Source organism: Phasianus colchicus, chromosome 5, assembly GCF_987193195.1.
Source record: "Phasianus colchicus chromosome 5, bPhaCol1.hap1.1, whole genome shotgun sequence".
In the NCBI taxonomy this organism is placed as follows: domain Eukaryota; kingdom Metazoa; phylum Chordata; class Aves; order Galliformes; family Phasianidae; genus Phasianus; species Phasianus colchicus.
In genome coordinates this window covers 45,828,132-45,848,971 of record NC_143440.1, presented here as the reverse complement: position 1 = coordinate 45,848,971, position 20,840 = coordinate 45,828,132, and the positions used below count along the sequence as shown (strand labels likewise).

Below are 20,840 nucleotides of genomic sequence, written 5' to 3'. Positions count from 1 at the left end.
AGATTAAAGTATAGACCAGAACATACCAATGACAGTTTTTCCACAAGATTTATCACTCTCATTTTCCAAATGCTGCATTTTTTTCTGCTGTGGCTTTCTCTATCAAAGAGTAGAACAAAAACAACACCATCCTCTTCCGCTGCTTAGAACATAACTTTAAGCATGCTTTCATTTAATTCTTACACACAGCACTTCACAAAGTATTAGCTAGCTTAGCATTGAGAAGGTGCCATATCAAAGTTGCAAAGCACTTCCACATGTAGTCAACAGCGACAGTGGGACGAAACTCAGCAGCTCCCCACTCACAGCAGCCCCACATCAAATGGAAATAACCAGCAAAGATGAAGAAGTAGTTAGGAACTCGAGGTTCCATTTAAAGGATGTGGAAGAACAGCCGTAACATAGCCTACAAAGCTTCATACAGGCACTCAGACCATAACTGAAAAATGTAAATGACAAGCAGAGACTTACATGGTCTTTGGGGCACTAAACTCAATTCCCTTTACTTTATCATGTGAGAATCAAGAGGCCATCCTGTGACTTAGGAGCCGTGACACACCAGCCATCACTACAAAGCAAAAAGAAAAAAAAAAAATCACAGCAACAAAAAAACCTGATTGGATGTATGTGTTTCAAAGTAATTGCTCACATGTTAGAGGGGACACATGCTCAGGACAGATTTAGAATGTGGAATAGCAGAATATTGCAAATTGCTGATATAATACCAAGACTACACTTCTTAGTTCTGTTATTGCTGATATATATTTTGACATCTCTTAAGTATGAAAAATTTCAAAGGGGAGACAGCAAGTCCCTGTTATAAATGTCAGATCACTCAGAGATCACAGACCAGGATGCAGAGTCAGTGAGTAATAACTACAGGAAGTTTGTGGACCAACTTTTGCACCTGGTGACAGTGATGTTAAAGCAACTGATTCTAGCACTGATTTCAACAAGCATGAGGGGAGAAGTCTCCTTGGAGAACTATATTGCAAACTCTGCTCTTGCACCTCTCTCCCTTCTCTTGTGGAGGGAAACAAGTGGAAAAATTAAAAAAAAAAAATTAAAAAAATAGGCAGATAAAACTGGATCCAGAGTGGAGGCTGATGATGAGAAACTGCCAACAGCGAAGAGTTTGAATGCATTTATTAAAAAGGAGAGAAGGAGGCTAACACAGAAAAGTAAAATAAAGTTTGAGGTGTGAAAATTTGCATGTCTGTACATTTATATAGATGATATGAGCAGGATCTAAAAGGTGGTCGAAGCTGAAAATTACTGCACACATTTTAAAGGATCACACATTCCCAAACTCTATAGCGTACAAGAGGTGTTGACACTTTTAGCATCTCCAGCAGCAAAGAAGTTTGCTGTAAGTATTGCAAACTGCGGAAGACCCAGTCAGACAAATGAGCAAATGACAGCTGGCTTTCTTATTAAACATTATGTAAAACTTTAACACATAGGCCTGCCATATTAAATCCTCCTTCAGGGTGCGTGGTTGTGTGTGTAAGCCTAAAGCAGCTTTTGCTGGAAGTAAATGAAGCTAGCAAATCTATCCCGCAACCACATCAGAAAGCTAAAATACTAACGAGGCCCTAGCAGATGCTGCAATCAGCGACAGCAATCATCAGACTGCTTGGCCTCTCTTCCACTCCGGATGGCTTTTGGACATTACAAGTTCGGAAAAAAGGTGTAAGGAAAATCTCAAGGGACTCGTCTGCAGCAGTATAAGTTTTCAAAGAAAGGGTCCTGGTCTATTGGCAATACAGTGAGAGGACTGTTCTTTGGATGGTTCCCATCACTCAGGTTTAGAGCAGACAGAAAGGGAAGAGGGAAAGCAATAGCAATGTCAGTCACGCAGGAGGTGAACACAGTACTGGGAAACTCCATCACTGGAAGAAAAGAAAGCAGGAGGAATATCCCAGCCCCTCCTTCAGAATTATAGGGAAATATGGAGTGATCAAAGCTAGGCAAAAAAGGAGGTGAAAGCATCAAAGCAAAAAGAAAAAAAATAAATAATCAGAGCAGATATGATGTTCCTCCATATTCATAAGCAAAGTAGAGAGGGCACAGATCCCTCCTGGGGAACAGCCATGAAGGATCAGGCCAACCTCACCCAGACAATCTACCAGAACCCTGCATAGCCTCTGGTTGTTCCTTCAAGTAGCAGGAAGGTCATACATCTCCTCCTCCTTTTGTTACAGTAATGTTTATCTGAGCTCATGAACACAGGTGGCTGAGAAAGAACAGAGCCTTACTCTCCTCATTTGAAATTGCTAACTAAAAGCCATAACAGTATAAATATCAACTTGTGTTTTTCTTCTCCAAATCACAAAACGTTTTATGGAAGGAAGGTAGTCATCTATTCCCAGCTTATGTGTACAGGCACAAATTAGTAACTTGCTTTTCTAAAGGTCAAGAAAGCAGGTAAGGAGACAAGAAGAGAGCCTGGCTTCAGGACCACCTTCCAGCTCAGCCAGGGGGGAGCTGAGAACTAAGAACAGACACACACACACCCCTGCTACTTCCACAGCAGTTTTTCATGCCCTTCTGCATCAGATGTGGCAACAGCAGAGCCAAATTAAACATAAATTAAGTTTTGATATCAAGGATACACCTTTTGCAGAGAATTCATATTACCATTTAGCTGAGCAAATATTTGAATGGAGTGAAATCAATTGGCAATCGTCATGTGTTATTTGCAAGTGAACACACCAGATCTTTCTCTACACTGAGAAAACAAATAATCAGACCCCCAAATTCATGCACTTTCCCTTTAGAAAGAGCCACATTGTGTTGTTACATCAGCAATTGAAATATGACAGGGTGCCTGTGTTTATACTCAGAGAAATCATGTACAGATTCCATCTGTTCAACATTTGGAGCAAATTTGCAGTGATTACTCAACTCAGGCTGAAAATTGCTTTGGAGTTTTGTCTGCTGTTACTTTATTTGAAATAAATCATTGATGTGGTATCTCACTTCTGAGCATACTGACGTGCACATCAAAGTGAGAAGACAGCAGCAGAACTTTGGCTGTTCTGATTTTCAAGACAGTCAGGTGTTGACACTCACAGGGTGTGTTTCTCATAGGCTGTGAAGAAACCTAAGAGATGAAGCTGTTGCTGAGGTGAGGAATTAATTTCTTGAAGTTTCGTGTCTTCCAAAGATTCATTTCACGTTGGACAAGTCCTTCCCATGCCGTGGGCTCTAGGCCAGAGCTGCCAATTGTGAACGTCACTTAGCATCACAGAGTTATAGCTGCACTGCCAAAGTGGTTGCCCAGTTGTCTGACAGAAGTCTCATTTAAATCAAGGTGCAGATGATTCCCAGCCATTTGGGCTGATCAGGTACAGGCTTACATCCAAGCTTTGAATCAGCAATCTCTCTCTGAACCTGGTATAGCCAAGACTGAATTTCAACAATCTCAAGGAGAATTAACAAACACTGGAGCTTGCTCCAGTATTGCTGATTGGGCTCTAAAGCACAGTGATAGAGAGACTGAATTTCAGTTCCTGTCCTGATACAGCCAAAGTGGAAACTGCAAAGGAGACAAATGAAATTCAGTCATTCAAAATGCAGTTGAATATACTCAGCTGCAACTTCAGAGAAAAGTCAGAAAGGAAGAATTTAGCTGATTGGATTTTTGAGCCAGAAACAACTCCTATTAAAATGCCAGATGTTCAACAGTAGTCACAAATAATAAGGGTTAAGCTCTCTATCACCATTATCCAATCCTTCAAAATCCTTGACCAACGGGAGGCTTTATATGTGAAGGTAGTCCATTCTTCCACTGCCCTGCCTAACCCGTGAGATCAAGTGGAGTAAAGCAAGATGACTAGCTACCCGAGCTAACAGATTAGTCGGATGAGAGAACGAAGGTATGTATTGCTGAGAGCCGAGACAACTCTGGGGGCGGCAAGGGATGGGAAATGAGTTGGAGGGAGTTGGTATGCATTACCAACCCCTGATCCTCTGCAAAACTTGTTGACAATGCTAGTGCAGCCAGGCAGCTTTGGAAGATGAACAGCTTGGCTTGTACAAAAACCTGTTCTCTGGGCACCCACGCCATGGAAACCAGCAAGCATTTGGCTTCAGATGGATAAAAGGTTATTTCTACGGATGAAACACTCTCAACAAATAAGGGTAAAGTGGCAAAGTTAGGCATCAGCTGAGCCCTAGCTGACACCCAATGACTGCAGCATGACTTGTGAGACACTAACAGCATGACACCATCTGCTTATGATTTATGCTGAACACACTACATATAGAAACAGATGGGAGGTGTCAGATTTGATAAGAATTGTTATGCTGGTGATTCCGTAGCATGTTATATAGCCCAGAGCCTTACTTTTCCACACAGTTCTATAAAGTGGAGGGGATTTCATAGGAGCTCCATGTTACTCAGGGAATCATTCTTGCTATATTTGTATAGGACTAAGTTCTATAGTACTGCAGCTGTGTTGGATCCCTGTTATCCCCTGTGCCTGATATGTTCAAGAAAGTCAGTCATGTTTTAAGTCCAGTGTTCCTAAAATACAAATCCAAAGTGTCATTTACTGGGCTAGCTCTCAAGGTCAAACTGTAAACTTACTGAGATTGCATTCAAATTTGCTTTGAAGTGAATCTCAGACACCATTGCTCTCTAACACTCCCATGCTTGCTGTTTCAAGTCTCAGCATTAGTGTTTTCCTTTATCCTTTCATGACTTCATGTAAAAGTTTAAGTTTTCATAACTGTGGAAAAAGTTAAGGAATGCAAGTCAGATTGAAAAGAATAGAAATATCAGAAAGGACCTCTGGATATCTCTGACCTAATCTCCTACTCGAGGGAGGACCACATCTAACACTGGCACAGGTCAGCCGCCGCTTTGCCTAGCGGAGTCTTGAAAACTTCCAGATCCAGAGACCACAGAGACTCCCTGGGCAGTATATTCAGAAACTGAAAAAAGCTAAAAGAACACAAGCTGTGTACTGGCAAGCCTGGTTTATGATATTTGACACTAACACCTAATACAGATATGTTCAAGAAGTCTTCTAGTATAGATAAGAAACTACAAGACCAATTACCAATGGACTTGTAATGGGAATAATACAATGGGAATCAGACCTCTGCCACGCAAATGAAAGCACACACAATCCTACTTTAGATAGCATCATTCAGACAGATCCTGGCCTGTCCAGTACATTTCCTTAGGGCACACATTTGTTAGAAGACACAGGCCAATAAACATTAGAACAAAATAGCCAGAAAGGTTGCTACACAGGAAAACAACTTAAAATCTATGCTAAAGTTGAACTTGAATATTATTTTGATTAGAGCACAGGTACAAAACTAAAAGCCTTAGAAAACCACTGTTAGGAGAAACTTTCAGTCAACTCTCAGAAGCCTGACAGTTTTTTTTATCTGATTATCCAGAGACATTCCACAAGCAGCAGTGTGTTCAAAGCTAACTGATAGTAGTGATCTAGATCCTGCAATGGATGGTCACAACGCTGCTGTGAGAAACCACAGCAGCAGGTGGTACCACGTGATGGTCTGTCACTGCTCTGCAAGCATCTGATCAGGATTTAAATGGATAAAACTAAGTTACCAGTCTTGCTGAAAGACTGAATGGAACTCAAGTCCTGGTGTTCACTCATACATTTACAAACTTGGGTTAGCTCTACCACAAACAGTGCCAATGAAAACAGGTAAAGTGAGTGCTGCTCATGGCACACAGTAATAACCTTGCAGACAAAGTGTAACCACTCAGACCCCAGTTTCTAAATCTGTGAGAAATAAAACCCCTGTGCATGACATCTGAAACACTACATACTTCTGTGCCGATTGGTGAAAACCAGCCTTCCGCAGTGCCAAAGCACACGTGGCCACATAGCTCGGGCATTAAGGCCTGCGTCATCATACATGCAGACCCTAGAAGGACAGGTAAGAGAAGAGACATCGGTATGGACCATGCTGTGGGGAAAATTCTCACCACCGTGGAGCAGAAAAAACAGAAAGGATTCTGAAAAGTTACCTACCAGTTTGATTGCATTGACCTGCTGGTAGAGACTGCACAGTAGAGACTGAGAACTCTGGCTGGACTCCACGCAGACACAGCAGGAGCCTGGCAGGCAGGACACTTGATAGTGCTGACTGGCAGTTGCTGTCCCAGCAGTCTCCACAGGAACTGGTTTCCAGCTGGAGACAGAGACATGGGAAGCAGACACTGGCAAGGAGAATTTCCCGTGTGTTTAGATAGAGAGAAGTTGCGACCTCAGGACAGATGCCTCCGTTTCTGTTGCTTCTGTGCATAGTGTTGGTTTGCTTCTCCCTTTGCAAGGGTTGTGCTGACAGGCATGGAAAAGATGCACTGTACAGTGCTCTTGCATACACTCTCAGCACTCTGAACAATACTCTGAAGCACCCTCCCATTCCTTCAGCACCATCTACTTCCCTCAGTTCAGCTATACCAGGCCTGTAAACCAGCAAATAGAAGTGGCACAGTCCCTGGACACCCACACAGGGACAGCCAGCATTAGATGGTAGAAGCTTTTTCTAGCCTTCTCTACACTTGTCGGGCATCTTATCATCAGGTCAGTGGAGCAGAAACTTGATAAGAAACAGTTTCACACTTGGCCAAGTGTTGGAGTGGAGAGGAAACGCTTTCATTTCTTAATTTTCCCTTAAAATAATGTGTACGATCTGTTCCAGGAACACCCACCCAGTGAAAATCCCTCCAGAGGCCGCCTGCCAAAGCCTGTGAAAATCCCTTGTCCGCTATTTCAGACACAGCCTGTTCATGGGAACATAAATCTGCTGTCCTCACTGAAGAAGATTATTCAAGCTGGATTTAACGTGCCCAGGCACATCTTTCTTAACTTGGCTAAGACAACCACCTGCTCCTTCACGTGCATTCATTGCTCAGTACAGATCTCCAAATAGCATCATGCATCCCACTGACAGCAGCTGCAGGGCTGCCCCATTGCTGCCTCTTCCCCCTGCCCAGCACAGCCTGTGCCCATCACTGGTGCAGAGAAAGCAGCCATTTCTCCCCACTCCCTCTGAGTATTTTACCTTGGGATGCTGTCAAGCTAGAGCACTATCTCAGCTTATCAAATGTGACTCAGAGAATGCTTAATGTTTAGGAAAGTAAAAAACAGCACGGCACAACTCCCAGAAAACATAACAGAGACGACACCTATTGAAATCACACCTGTAGAAAGTTGTGAGCATACAAGACAATGGGTTTTGTTTGCTGAACTTCTGTCTGGACGACCATACTAAGGGCAAAATATACTAGGAAGAGAATTCTGAATTTTATAGGACGATTTTCTCCAATATTGCAATTCATACAGCATCAGGGGAGGGGAAAGCAGCAGGAATAAAAGCCATATTTTAGCACTTTTTCTGCTGACAGTGAAGTGTTTTAAATGAAATAAATCCCCACATTCTTGGGGATGCCAGAACATTGGCATGCAGAGTCTTGGCATGAGACGATACTCTTTTTGCCCATATGCATGTAAGAGTGCTGCTCACTGCAGCACCTCAAAGCTCACTGCCACTTCAACATGCTGCTGGCACCAACTCCACCTGCTGGAAACAACCTAGCACCCAAAGTGATTTCAAGTTTACTGACAGCAGTTCTTTATTGGAGAACTTAACTCTACTAATATCCTCAGCGGACTATTTCTCACTTTTGCTCCAGAGTCAGCCATTTCTTGGTGCTTTAATATCTTAAATCTTTCTGAATTATCTGATCAGAAGTCAGCCACTGCTCTGATGCAAAGATTTAACTGTTAATGCTCTGTATACGTCATAGTTCTTCCCTTTAACCATGTACATCAGAAAAGAAGAGCAGCAAAAATAGAAAGTTTTTTATCCCATGTTCTTCAGTTTTTATATAGATTCATTCAAACTGATCTAGTTATCTAGTTTGATATAAAGAAGATTAAATAATTACAAATAATCTTTTTTTCTTTACATTTCACTATAAGCATTAAACCTCTATTCATCTTTTTCCTTACTAAAGGCTGACCAGATACCCACATTACCACTGTCTTACAGCAAGTACTTGGAGAATTTCATGTGGTTTTTCAAATTTTAAATCCACTACTTAGAAGACTCAGGAGTTTGAGGCGCAATCTTTTGCAAGATCTTCAGCTTCAATTTAAACTTCAATCCAGTGGGAAAACTACCCTGTCAACTGCTATTGCACTCAATTGTTAATTACCTTCACTGTTAACGTTTTGCATCTTACCTCGAGTGTAATTTCATTTCCAAGAGATGATGGGCTATTATCATCCCTTCAGCTGCCAAGCCAAGCACACTTTATTAGAAGTGTCATGATGTGGATGTTTATTAGCTGAATAAATTATCACTTAACCTTTCCTTGAAGCTAGCCATATATATATATATATATATATATATATATATATATATTATTTTTTTAATCACTCTTGCTTTCCTGGTTCTCAACAGATAAAGAGGAAAAAGGGATATGGCTGAAATCTAAACAAGTCAATAGCAGAGTCAAGCAAGCCCTGAAGGGCTATTGATACTCCAACCTCTGTCACTGACACTACTTTCTCCTGAGCATACACCAACATTTCTGCTTTTCCCTCAGTGCTATTTAACAACAGCACAACAAGATGGTGTGTATCTGAAAACCCAAATGCACTGGGGGCCAGAACAGGGAAGGATACATGCATGAGAAAAACAGTATTTAAATAGCTAGGAAATTGCTCAGAGGAACTAATAAGGTATCCTGATGTGTTTCAAAGTATAAGAAATGATCATTATAATTTTCCCAGCATATTTTTAGTCAAATCAGAATTAATTACTTGCAGAAACAATTACTTGATTCACTAATCTGAGGATCAGATGTAACACTGGGGGGGGGATAAGTTATTCTCTCTGCTGAATGCTCTATTTTCTAAGTCTCCTTTAATGTATCTTCCCTAACCAAAAGCATTCAACCACTGGAAATATTGGAAATATTCAGCCTGCTGGGACATTTCCCATCTCCCAGGTTTTATCAATATTGAGCAAATATTGACAAGTTGCAAGGATTTGTTATTGTTTGGGAAAAGGGAGCAATAGATAGAAAGTAAATATCTAGCAAATGGAACATAATACGCTCTTGTCATGTATAGCATGTGTTAAAATCACCCAGAGGATCTACAGCAGGTTTGTCAGTCAGCATATATGTTTCCATCATGGGTTACAAAACAGTCAGTGTTTATCCTGATGCAACTCAGATAACAGCTCTGAAACTAATTGCTCACCAGTCACTGAAATGTTGCACCTCCACACGTCAAAATCCTAACATCCTCTGCCACTGGGCATTTTATATATTTAACTTCAAAGCCCTTTCCTCTCTGCAGCAGCAATTTCCTCTCACAACTGCAGCAGCTACTCCTCCCCTCCAGAACAGAGCACCACCTCAAGCACGAGGCACACTGCGTGTCAGCATCTTTTCCTGTTCACCCGATACTCACTACATCACTCTGCAACAACATATGAGGGCACACAAACAGCAGTTCATCACAAAGATGTTGAAGTGTGTACTTTTGCACCTGAATACCAGACCAGCCTCTTCCTTAACAAAGAAAAGGTTTTGTGGTCCTTTTCTAACTAATGTCTATTAACATTATTACAAAAAGGGTCTATGTAATATTGCAAACAGCTGCTTTCTGCCAGGCAATTGCTCAGCGAGTTTGAAGTTTATTTATGGAACGATTAAGAAGTATCCACTAACTTCTTCATGAAGTCCTTAGAAATTCCTCAAACAAAGCCAGAGAACAGAAAGCACCAGATGTGCACTTTTACACTCCCATTTTCTGAAGTAACCTACCTGATAACGAGCTTCCATTACATGTTAATAAAGCACAGGTTACATAATTCACGATCCAGCACAGACTTAGCGGGATAAAACCAGATACTAATGATGGTTTGTTTGGGATTAATGGTAAGCGTTGGATTAGTCGAGGGCTTCCTGCTATCTGCATTTCCTATCAGTCAACAAAACTCCAACTGCAACAAGCTACTGCCACCTTTAGATGAACATTAGCACGCGATCTCTTAACAAGCCCTAAAAACAAAAGGGAGCAGAAGATGTTTTATCACACTTCCAGAATGTTGAGGAAGACTGAATCAGCAGAGCTTTCCTCTCCTCTCTCTCACCTTGCCCTCTTTTCTTCTTATTCAACTTGAATTTTTAAATAGAGTTGTTCTCTCAGTGCCCACACGTTCCCTCATCTCTTTGAAGTTAATCTTCAGAAATTTATCAGAAAATCTCTTATTAATCATCATGATATTTCATTAAGGCTCCTTTGCAAGTCATTTTCACAAAGCTGTTAAAAAACATCCAAGGAAAAAAAACAACAACAACAAAATAAACAAGCATCAAAAAGCAGTGAAAATATTTACCTAAGTTTAGGTTAAGGTCCACCTAACTTCCAACTCTGTTACCTGTTTCCAGTCTAGCCTTATTTTACTTCGCTGCTTATTGCCAGAAATGTTAATATCCTCATCAGTCATCAGACTTGTTGCACCTAATTCCTCTCACATGAAAGGATGTCTTCAGTTTGAAAGATGGTATCCATAAGTGATGTGCTGGGTCCGGCTGGAATGGAGCCAGCTTGCTTCAGAGCAGACCACAGGGTCTGTATTTAAGGTAAGCAACCAACCTGTGTGGGTGCTTTGCTATTGGGCAGGGTCAACCTACCACATGAAGATTTGGGAAACCTCTGTCCCCAAAATAGGCACATGGCACAATGCAGTGTTGTATTTCTTATGGCAAAACAGGACAGCGTTACTGACAATTAAATCTATATTTGTGTTTAGCCTTAACAAAGAGCAGAGACTGTAAGATGAATTCCCAGAGAGAGGGAATGATATTATTTGCTAATTGGATTTGGTTTTCCATCTATGTGTGGGTATTATAATTACATGTAAGCTTCATTTGATTTCAAGGGCTCTGCTTTTACACCTAACAGAAGCACTTTCCAGTTTTTATTGGAAGGTCCCTTGGAGACCTTGTGCTAGAAGAGAAATGCAATCAACCAAACCCTTCACTTGATATGCTCAGGCACACTTCTACAGCAAAATGGAACAGATGCCATTCACTCTACCACACATACCAGCAAGTGACAACTTGAGAAAGGCAGTCTGGAATGAGTCAAATCAGAGAAAGGGACTTTTCTGGATGATTTCCCAATGCAACCAATTAAGTCCACTCTCTACACACTGCGCAGACTTCTTTTTCAATTTTTTATGATTTCTTTTTTTCCTAACAATTTCCCTCGCTCCCCAAGGGGTGAACGGACAACTGTTTGCTTTCTGCTGAGGAAAAGCTCTGCTATCAGCGCTCACGTACGGTCCTAGTTTTAAAGCTTTTGAGTTCAGAGCTGAGGAAAGTTTGACTTTTCTGGTCACTGTTTCCCACCCGCAATCATTTCATAGAATTACAAAATCATAAAGGTTAGAAAAGACCTCTAAAATCTAGTCCAGCCATCCGCTTACCACCAATATTGTCCACCGAACCACATCCCTTAGTTCTCCATCTAGCCTTTCCTTAAACAGCTCCCTGAGCAGCCTGTATCAGCACCTGACCACTCTTTCAGTATTACTTCTTAATACGCAATGTGAACTTCTCCTGGTGCAACTCGAGGTCATTCCCTCTTGTCCTATTGCTAGTTATGTGGGAGAAGAGGCCAGCCCCCACCTTGCCACAACCTCCTTTCAGGGAGTTTTCCATTTCCTACCATTTGGGGAGAAAAAGGAGGCTCATTTGCAGAAAAAAATAACAAAAAACACCACAAACAACAACAACAAAAAAACCCCTATAAAAGTTTCACACACGTTAACACGTAATTAAGATGAAATTGCTAATGCTACATGAGCCATAAGATAACGACATATCAGGGAAAGGGCTCACACTCTCAGTCCTATTCCTGTTAGTATTTGTCATGTCTTCTGCATGTTTGGCTGTAGTCATGAGTTGCTATGAGACATCTTTGACAAAGGAGTTTACTCACCAAACCCGATCTTAATTCTCTGCTATGGCAGTAAGAATAAGGGACAATTTTTATGCTCAGACCTCACTGTAACTCATGCATGTTGGTCCTCACCAAATGATTTGCTACACAGTCACTGTAACAAGGTTTGCTCCATCAGAATAGATATCTGATTTGAAAGTCTTGTGGGGGAAAAAAGCAAGCAAATGAATTAAGAAATTAGAGTCCATTTAGACACTAAGCACAATACAGAATAAAAATACACTTGTATCCCATCACTATCATCACTTTGCTCAGGCTGATCTTTACAATCTTGTAATTTTTCTGTGATCATTATAAGCAGTTATGCTTATGTTGCACCATCAAATGGCTGATCTGTACGGGCATTTGCAGAGGCCTTGACTAGATGATTTAATAAACTCAAAAAAAATCCATATTTTCTCTCCTTATCCAAGTTATAGTCTTCCCTTCCTTCATGGAACCACCAGAAATGATGAGGATGCACTACCGTGAGAAAAGGTAAAGGAAGAAATCTGACCAGGCTGGAGGCAGGGACTCAGCATAGCCATTGCAGTCACACACTGCAGACTCTCCGTAGGATGAAACCTCTTCCAAACAAGTTCTGGCATTCTGGCAGCCAGATTAACCCTTCCCATCCCACTATCCAATCTTTCCTCTCCACAACCCCAAGAAACCACTGGATCTTTGACCAACAAGTTTAATAGCAGCTCAGCTGCCAACAGTACAATACCAAAGAGAATCATCAGTATCATGAAAGACACATGAGATGAACAGCTAACTGATGTTTAAGAGTACAGTAAGAAATGCAATTCAGAATAAGCAGTGACATACCATCATACAGTGACACACCATCATACAGAGAACTTGCACCAGACAAAGATTTTCTCACAGAGAAACGCAACCAAATCCTTAAACCTGGGACTAACCAGCTCTATCACGAACACTGGCCTACAGATCTTGGAGGATTTGCTCCCCAGTTCCATCTCTTTGCCCTTACTGCAGCCAGAATCTGTCTGTACACCTCCACCAGAGCGCACACTGCACTGCTCACTGCCATGCACAGCTCAGAAAGAGCAAATAGCAGTCACACCTGACACAGAATCTTAGAATGGTTTGGGTTGGAAGGGATCTCACAGGAAAGGTGCTTGTTCTGCATATGGTTGCAGCTCACATTTTTTGTTAGTGTCTGTTCTTAAATGACAAGTTACTGTTGATGCTAGCTGGCTCACGCGTGCCTAACCACAGCACAACATGACTAAATTAACAGCTGTTTGGTTCAAAAAAAATTCCATGTTCTTATTTCCTTCTCTGCAGAAAAAAAGAAAAAAAAAATCACACTCTTGCATATACTCTTGAAGGTTCCATAACAAATATGCTGTATGATGAAGGCTGTAATGTTACTAACCACAAACTGCAGACACTGACACAAGGCTACACTCTACCAAGTGGTCAGTAGGCCTGCAGGGCCATGTCCACCCAGAATTGAGGTGACACTGACCTGAAGAGGTTCTCTGATTTATTGCCAGTTAACTTCTGATGTGATTACTGAGAAAAATGAAAGAATTTCATGAAAGAACATGCACAAACAGCTGTTTTCCCCACTTCTAGTTTCCTACATCCACAGCTGGCAGTGGCCCAGCTCTCCTCATGAGGAGAAGGGTAGTGCAACTGGTCAGGATGTCATAATAATACCTTTACTCACTGCTTGTCCCTCACTACTGGTTTTCCATTGCCTCTCTGCATCTTTGAGTCCCCACTCCACTGGGGTGCCCACGGCCAGTTTCCCTCGGGATACCTCCTCTGGTATACAGTGGCTTCTTCTAATACTGTGTTTGCAGCACCTTACAGCTCCTATTCTTGCTCAAAGGCATCAGCCACTGATCTGCTTGCAATAATCAGTTGGCAGCAGCCCCCAGCATAGAGTCAGCCATGGCTGCCACCCACCACCACAGGCAGTCTGCTGCCCCTGCCCACACCCAATGCAGCACCCAACCTCTGCCAGAGCCCAGCTGCCATGAAACAGTATCTCACACAGCCTAGAACTGTTACACCTAAACTATTAAAATAAAGAGCAATCTTGGTCTACTCCTATTTTTATACCACTGGCTAAGTCAAAATATTGAAGTAATTTTGAAGCAGAGCAGTGCTTCAGCAGTCTGACTTGAAAGCGTGGAAAATCTTCTTGTATTTCTTCCAGATTTGTTTCCCTCTTCTAGATTTTCCCCTTACTTTCCCCTACAAACTTCCATTTGTTTTAGCATGCATACAAAGAATGGATGGCTGCTGCTATGCAAATTGCTTTATTCCAATTACTTTTATAGCTACTTTTGTTTCAAAGGTTACACAACTTGTTAAAGAATTCATGCTTTAAAATGCACATACTGAAAGTTGGTTAGCATTTTCAACAGAAAGTTCCAAGTATCTGTATGAAATTGAGTTAAAAAGGAGAAATAACGATTACCCTTTGAGTGAATTACCAGAAATGAAAGTTTAAGCTACTTGAAGATTGTGAGGACAGTTTATCCTAACACAAAAATACCATTGGTTCAAGTTATGAACTTCCTAGAAAAGAGACTTTATTCTGGTCAAAGAGACTCACATACATGTTGCTTTTCCAAAGCAGCTTCTTTATGACCATACTGAGATACATCACTCATGTTCCTGTGTGGCCTTCAAGCTCCAGCCTCTGGCACCCGAGCCTGACAGCAGAGGCTTTACACATAACAGCGCTGCATACCACAGTGCAGAGGCAGAAAAGAAGCCTGAACCTGGGCAGAAGGACACGACAGACAAGACATCACAACCAGACATGGCACAGAAAGAAGTGAGCTGCTGTCATATGACAGGTGTTCACTAACTTCAGCTGTATTAGCTTTTATTTCAAGCTGGATGTGGAGTGTGTATCAGAATTGTCCTTTCAAGAGGCAACTCACAGGACATATGATGTAGGGAAGGGGACAGCAGATAACCAGTTCTAAATTACCCAAAAAAGAGAGATGGTCACAATCCAGTTAAAGAAAGATTTGCTTACCTGCCCCAAGCATCAGAGCTCTCTGAGTGCTCCAAAAGGAAGGATCTCCAGGTAAGAGATCCCTGTAAAGGCAGACAGCCTTTTAAATGAGGGATGGAACTAGGCCCCACTCCTTCTGGTCACATAGATGCATTGCTTTCACATGTGCTCCCAGAGCTGACTGTTTGAGCACCTGGTGAAGGGAATCATTGGTTCAGGTCATGATTTAGCAATTCCCATACATACGGAAAGACATCAAAAGTTTTATTTTTCATGCTCTATGAAATCACAGCCTGAACAAAAAGTCAAAAGAAAACTTTGCATTATGGCATGGCAGTTTTAGCTGACGGATCCACATTAATTCCATGATAGGTTAACTAGTTCAAATGATTAGATCCTTACATCACTGTTACAACCACCAACTAACTATCTTGCATTAGTGTTTCACATATTTACTTAACCACCATTTTAGAAAACTGGTAAGTATTACAAAGCTTCGTGACAATGAAGCTTCAGGAATATTAAATCAACATGACTTGAAAGTTGGCCATCTAAAAATAACTTCACTGTACAAATCACTTGTCACCTTAAAGATGTTTAAGGCTCATTATGCTGACATGTGCATCTGCCTTCACTAAACTGAAATTAATACAGTTTTTCCTTATGCAGACAGAATTCTAAGAAAATGTTAACATAAAAGGTGTGCAAATAACTCCCTTCTCTCCAAGTACTAAAGCAGATCAAATAGAAAAGATGCAACACAGAAATGAAGAAAAGGCCCTGTGTTTGAGGAGACAGACTGAGTATTAAAAGCATAAATCACAAATAGTGTGAATTTGATGATCCAGGAAGTAATCCTTTGGAATACTCCACAGAAATATTAGACAATTAAATACGAATTTTCCCCTCTCCACCAGTTTCATCTTTTCCCCCATGTCTTCCCTGAAGCACGCCATTCTGTCAGCACAGACATGTCCTACCATACTAGATGTTAAAGGTGCCTTGCTGGATAATTCTCAGCCCTCCACACAGAGTCATAAGTTAGTTACCTGCTGCAGGGCTAGGAATTTACTAAACAATGACAAAAGATGTGGGAGTAAAAGCCGAGAAGTTGACTTGACATTTTTCCAAATGACATAACCAGTATTGTACTTCAGCATTTCTCGTAAGTCACACACAGGAAGTTGAAGCTCTATGCAGTAAGATATGGGCTGCAATGCTGATAGGAGTGAGATTTTATGTTAGTACAAAAAAAACCAAAGATTACAGCAGACTTTGTAAGTCTGTTCAGAGACTTGCATGTATCTGCCACTTCAGAGACACAGAAGGTAAAGCAGAATACTTGCAACAAAAAATCAAGGCTTAGAGAAGTATACATTAGTATTGTTGGAAACAAATTTAGTAAGCTCAAAGATTTTCAGGAAAGGTGAATCATCACGAGAAAAGTCACTTAATATAAGGAAGATTTTTCAAAATTTAGGAATTAAACTATTATGATTTCCCTTAATTTCAGATTTCATCTAATCACATTGCATATGACTGATCTAATGAATTGTTAAGTGACTGTATAATCAATGAAAATTATATAAAGGAATATTATATAATCAAATAACATTAAGATGTTATAATAATGAAATAAGCAAGAGAGTTAGGCACAGAGAGACAAAGAGAATAAATAGGATGCTTTACCCGTGTCGTGGGCTCGCTCAGGAAAGACCAGTGGAGTGGATCTTCCAAAAAGAGAGAGATCCTTCTCCACTGGTAGTCAGCTCTTAAATGGGTCTAGGAGAGGTGGAGCCAGGCTCCACCCCTTCCTGCAGCACAGGTGAATTGCCTTCACCTGTGCTCCCATGGCTGACTCATTGCTCTCCTCAGGTGATCAATCAGAGGTTCAGGCCGTGACTCAGCAGTTCCCATACAGTGACAAAATGTTATTAGCGAGAATTAATGAAAAAAGTATCTTTGCTTATTCAGAATTTTACAGACTATTGTTTGGACGAATGACCGTGAATGGAGTGCCACATGTATTAAAATTTTATGAACAGATGAGAAAATAGTGTCTTGTAACTTCTAGTTGTTAGTGTCAACTGAGCAATGCAGTTATTGGAAGCAGTAGTGCATAAGCTGCCAAGAACACCCACAATTTGCCTACAGCTTTCTAAGTATTCATCAGTAGCAGGCATCATTCTAGCTTCTCTGACCACAAAACTGAACAAAACACACCCGAAGACCTGCCAGCAAAACTGTCTAGGTTCCCCAATCAAATCTTAAGCCCAATTTTATCGGCAATAGTTGATAAGATATTCATAATCCTCTGAAGCAAAGCAAAATATCATCTCCTTGAGAAAGTCATTAGTTTTGGTCATTTCTCCTTAAATTCCACAGAATCTAGGACTCTTTCTTCACTCCATCCATACCTTATTTCCAAACCAAGAATACTCAGGCAGCTACCCCTCCCCATTCTCAAGAAGATAGTCTCTTCAGGCTGCTCAACTAGCTAGGAGAGTTATTTCAGAATGATTTCAAAATTGTTAAAGAACATGGTCAAACAACTAAAGGAAAATTCCATTCGCAGATCAAAGAAATAACTGTAATAATTAGAAAGTTATTCCTTTCCTACAAAACAATTGGCTGAATAGCCTTGCGAGTGCAGGACTAAGACTACCAGAAGTGCAAAGCACTCAAGCTCTGTACTCTTAGCTTTACAACTATTAACTCCAGTACATACAGCTCATAGTGTTATCTCTATCTTGCATACATGTATTATGCATACATATATGAAAAGCTTGAATTTTATGTTAAGGCAATCATGTAAATCATCGGTTTCTGTATATCAGCTTAAAGACATACATTTTTATTTATAATTAGCAGCAAAAGCACTAGTCAAGTTATTCCATGTTCCCAAAGGTTGCCTTGAACGCAAAGCCGATCATTTCCTTCACTACGTGTCCTAATACCTCAACTACCAAGGCACAGTTAGACTACCTTTTGTGAGCTGGCTTTCTATAGCACTCCATCATAGAAACAGAACTTGTGAAATTAATGAACAGGTGAAATTAATACTATGGATCTTGACTGACCAAAGGCGATGCACAATGCTGAAGGAAGCAATGTCATTAATATACAAATAGCATTTGGAAACAACCATATAGCAGCAATTAATATGTTAAAACAAGAACAGGCTACCCAGAATGAACCAACAGATGCATTTTTGCAGGATGAGACTGCTATTCTAGTATTTTACAGCTATTCAGTTTAGAAGGTATTGACTATATGTGATTTCTATTTGCTTCAGTTATTTCCTTTTACTTGCCCTACACAAGAATTTAAGACAAATGTCAACAGCACCCCTCCCCCCACACACACTTCTGGAAAAGAAATAAGAACTATGAGAAGTCATGAATTTCTGTGATAAACACAAAAGATTATCTATTCAAGTTATCAACTGACAAAAACACAAAAGCTCAGCTGAAAAACTGCTGCCACCAACTCCACAGGAAGCAGATTAGGATCCTGGTTTGCAATATTAGAGTGCTTTTTGACTGTAACAGAAACTAAATTTAGACCAGGTTACATAAAAAAATACTAATAGCCTTAACACTTTTAATCAGCATAAGAGGTTTAGAGATACACAAATGATTTAAAGTCTGTTGACTAGTTTTATTCTGCATTTGCAATATTGTGCATTAGTAAAATCAGGGAGATTATGAAAGAAATACTGGAGCATAATAAAATTACATAAAACATGAAAAGCTGTCTATATACAGCAACTCCAAACATTGATATTAGTAGAAATTGTACTGGAATACATCAAGAACAAAATTTCAGTATAGATTCCTGCAGCATTGAGGCTAATCTGGCTAACCTATGCCCTGGAGGCAACACAATGGAAATACCTAGTAGGTTCAAAACGCAGATTGGATTCTTAAATGCAACTTTAACTCTTGTGATCCTACATAGGGCAAAAAATAAAATGCTTCCTATCCTCATTCTGTCACATACTGCTGATCTATGGCTAGCGTAACAGCACAAAGCAATCTGGCAGACTTTCAAATGCCATGTCTGGCAAGGTGATGGGCAATATGCTCTGCCAGCTGTGCAGCTTCTTCAGGAGCAGCAACATGGCAAAAACTGAGTCCCTGATGATTTTTTATGAGACAGATCATAATTATGGCTTGCATAGCACCTGCCAATGATTTACAGAGTTTTGATCACATCATGCTCTGGGTTCACCCTCCCCTGGCAGCTAAACATGTTTCTTGAAAACAAGAGAAGACATAATTATTTGTATCAGGATTGATTTGGACAGCTAGAACTGTAAAACAGAGGGCAGTACTGTCTTATGTACTAACTCGCATCTTTTGAGAGAGACTCTCTTACGAAAACACTCTCAGGTTCACACCCTGAAGCAGTTGGTAACAGACCAGGTACAATTATTTTTTGTTATTATTTTAAATCTTAATAGCTCATATTATGTCATCAAAAAACATACCTTTAAAAGCCTGTTTCTACCACCATGTACTACTGACAGAAAAATGAAACAGGCGATATTTACTGAATTCCAATGATGTCTATCTGCATTCCATTTCTTTCAAAAAATCTTTCAAAATCCTTCATACAATTTTTCTGCACTATTTGAGTACTACTACTACTAACAAGAGATTACCTACCCTTCTTCATAATTATTTCTGAGAAACACCATGGGGTAAGTCACAGCTGAGACAAGAAGATTTTACAGCTTATCCAGATGGATTTAAAAGAAAAAAAAAGGTCAACTTGGAAGCAATGACTACAGTTATATTTTGAGGTTTTATCTCTGATTCTTGGCTAGGAACTTCTGAAGCCAATTGTTCTTTCTACTGAACTAGAAAGATCAGGAGAGGAAGCAGTAATTTCTCCAGATTAGATTAACTGAAATAGCATTATATAAAAGCACAATTTTAAACAAACTTTTATAAGAAATTGGCTTTCAACTTCTAAGCCATTAATCATTTTTTATTAGCAGGAACTCATTTTCCAGTGATTTAAGCTGGCTCATTCTAGGGCTCTTGTTCAGATTTATACAGCTGTAAAGCAGATAAGAAAACCACTGTCCTGTGTCACAATTTTATGGTTTAGAGCTAAACCAGGCTCCTTGCAGAAAGGGCAACCCAGTAACTCTAAGGAGGCACTGATGAAGCCACCAACTCAAGAAACTGATTGCTCCAAGTGCCATCACTTAATATCTGTGTTTTGAAGCTCAGTCTTTGTCAATTTCTAATTAACATACAAATGATTCCTGTACTTATTGGCCACAGAGGAAAAAAAAAAACCTTCAACTGTATTTTTAAAACGTTCTTTCTACATTGGACATGGAATGCAGTGTTATGATGGTATTATTTGACAAAAGTTTTACTATGTCTTCCATACCAGCAAGGGTACCACAGCCAGTACCAAATGATGAAAGCTTCCCTTGATCTCCAAAGCTAGTTTTAAGAAACTGGCATCAATCTCATGCAGGATTGGACAGAAAATGTTTGGCTGTTAGATTACCACCTTTCCAAATTTCTTCAGAACTGTTTGTCAGAAACACCTTTTAAAGAAGTTTGCAGCATTTCAGAAAACCTACACTGAAAATGAGCACCACATAAGAAAATTTTATAATACTGAAATCAATTATTTGCTCATTACTAAAATTTGTGAACACCAGATTGCAGTTAGAGACTATACCTTTTGGCAGATGCCTAGCTCACTATCATTCAGCTGCTGAACCACAGATCCTGCTTGCACCACCTAAGAGGATTATGCAACAACAGGCAGGTTATTAC

The 20,840-nt window shown here is 40.3% G+C and overlaps 1 protein-coding gene across 1 annotated transcript; it reads right to left on the bottom strand.

Moving 5' to 3' along the window:
* Positions 1 to 602: 602 nt before the first annotated feature.
* On the bottom strand, positions 603 to 20,834 carry LOC149917900 (uncharacterized). The gene is made up of 5 exons (XM_090141525.1): positions 16,723 to 20,834; positions 14,627 to 15,226; positions 6,024 to 6,183; positions 5,819 to 5,916; positions 603 to 3,541 (listed from the first exon to the last, which is right to left on the bottom strand). The coding sequence occupies exons 2-5, from the start codon at positions 14,678 to 14,680 to the stop codon at positions 3,509 to 3,511; spliced, it is 345 nt and encodes a 114-aa protein (XP_089997651.1). The 5' UTR covers positions 14,681 to 15,226; positions 16,723 to 20,834; the 3' UTR covers positions 603 to 3,508.
* Positions 20,835 to 20,840: the final 6 nt, after the last annotated feature.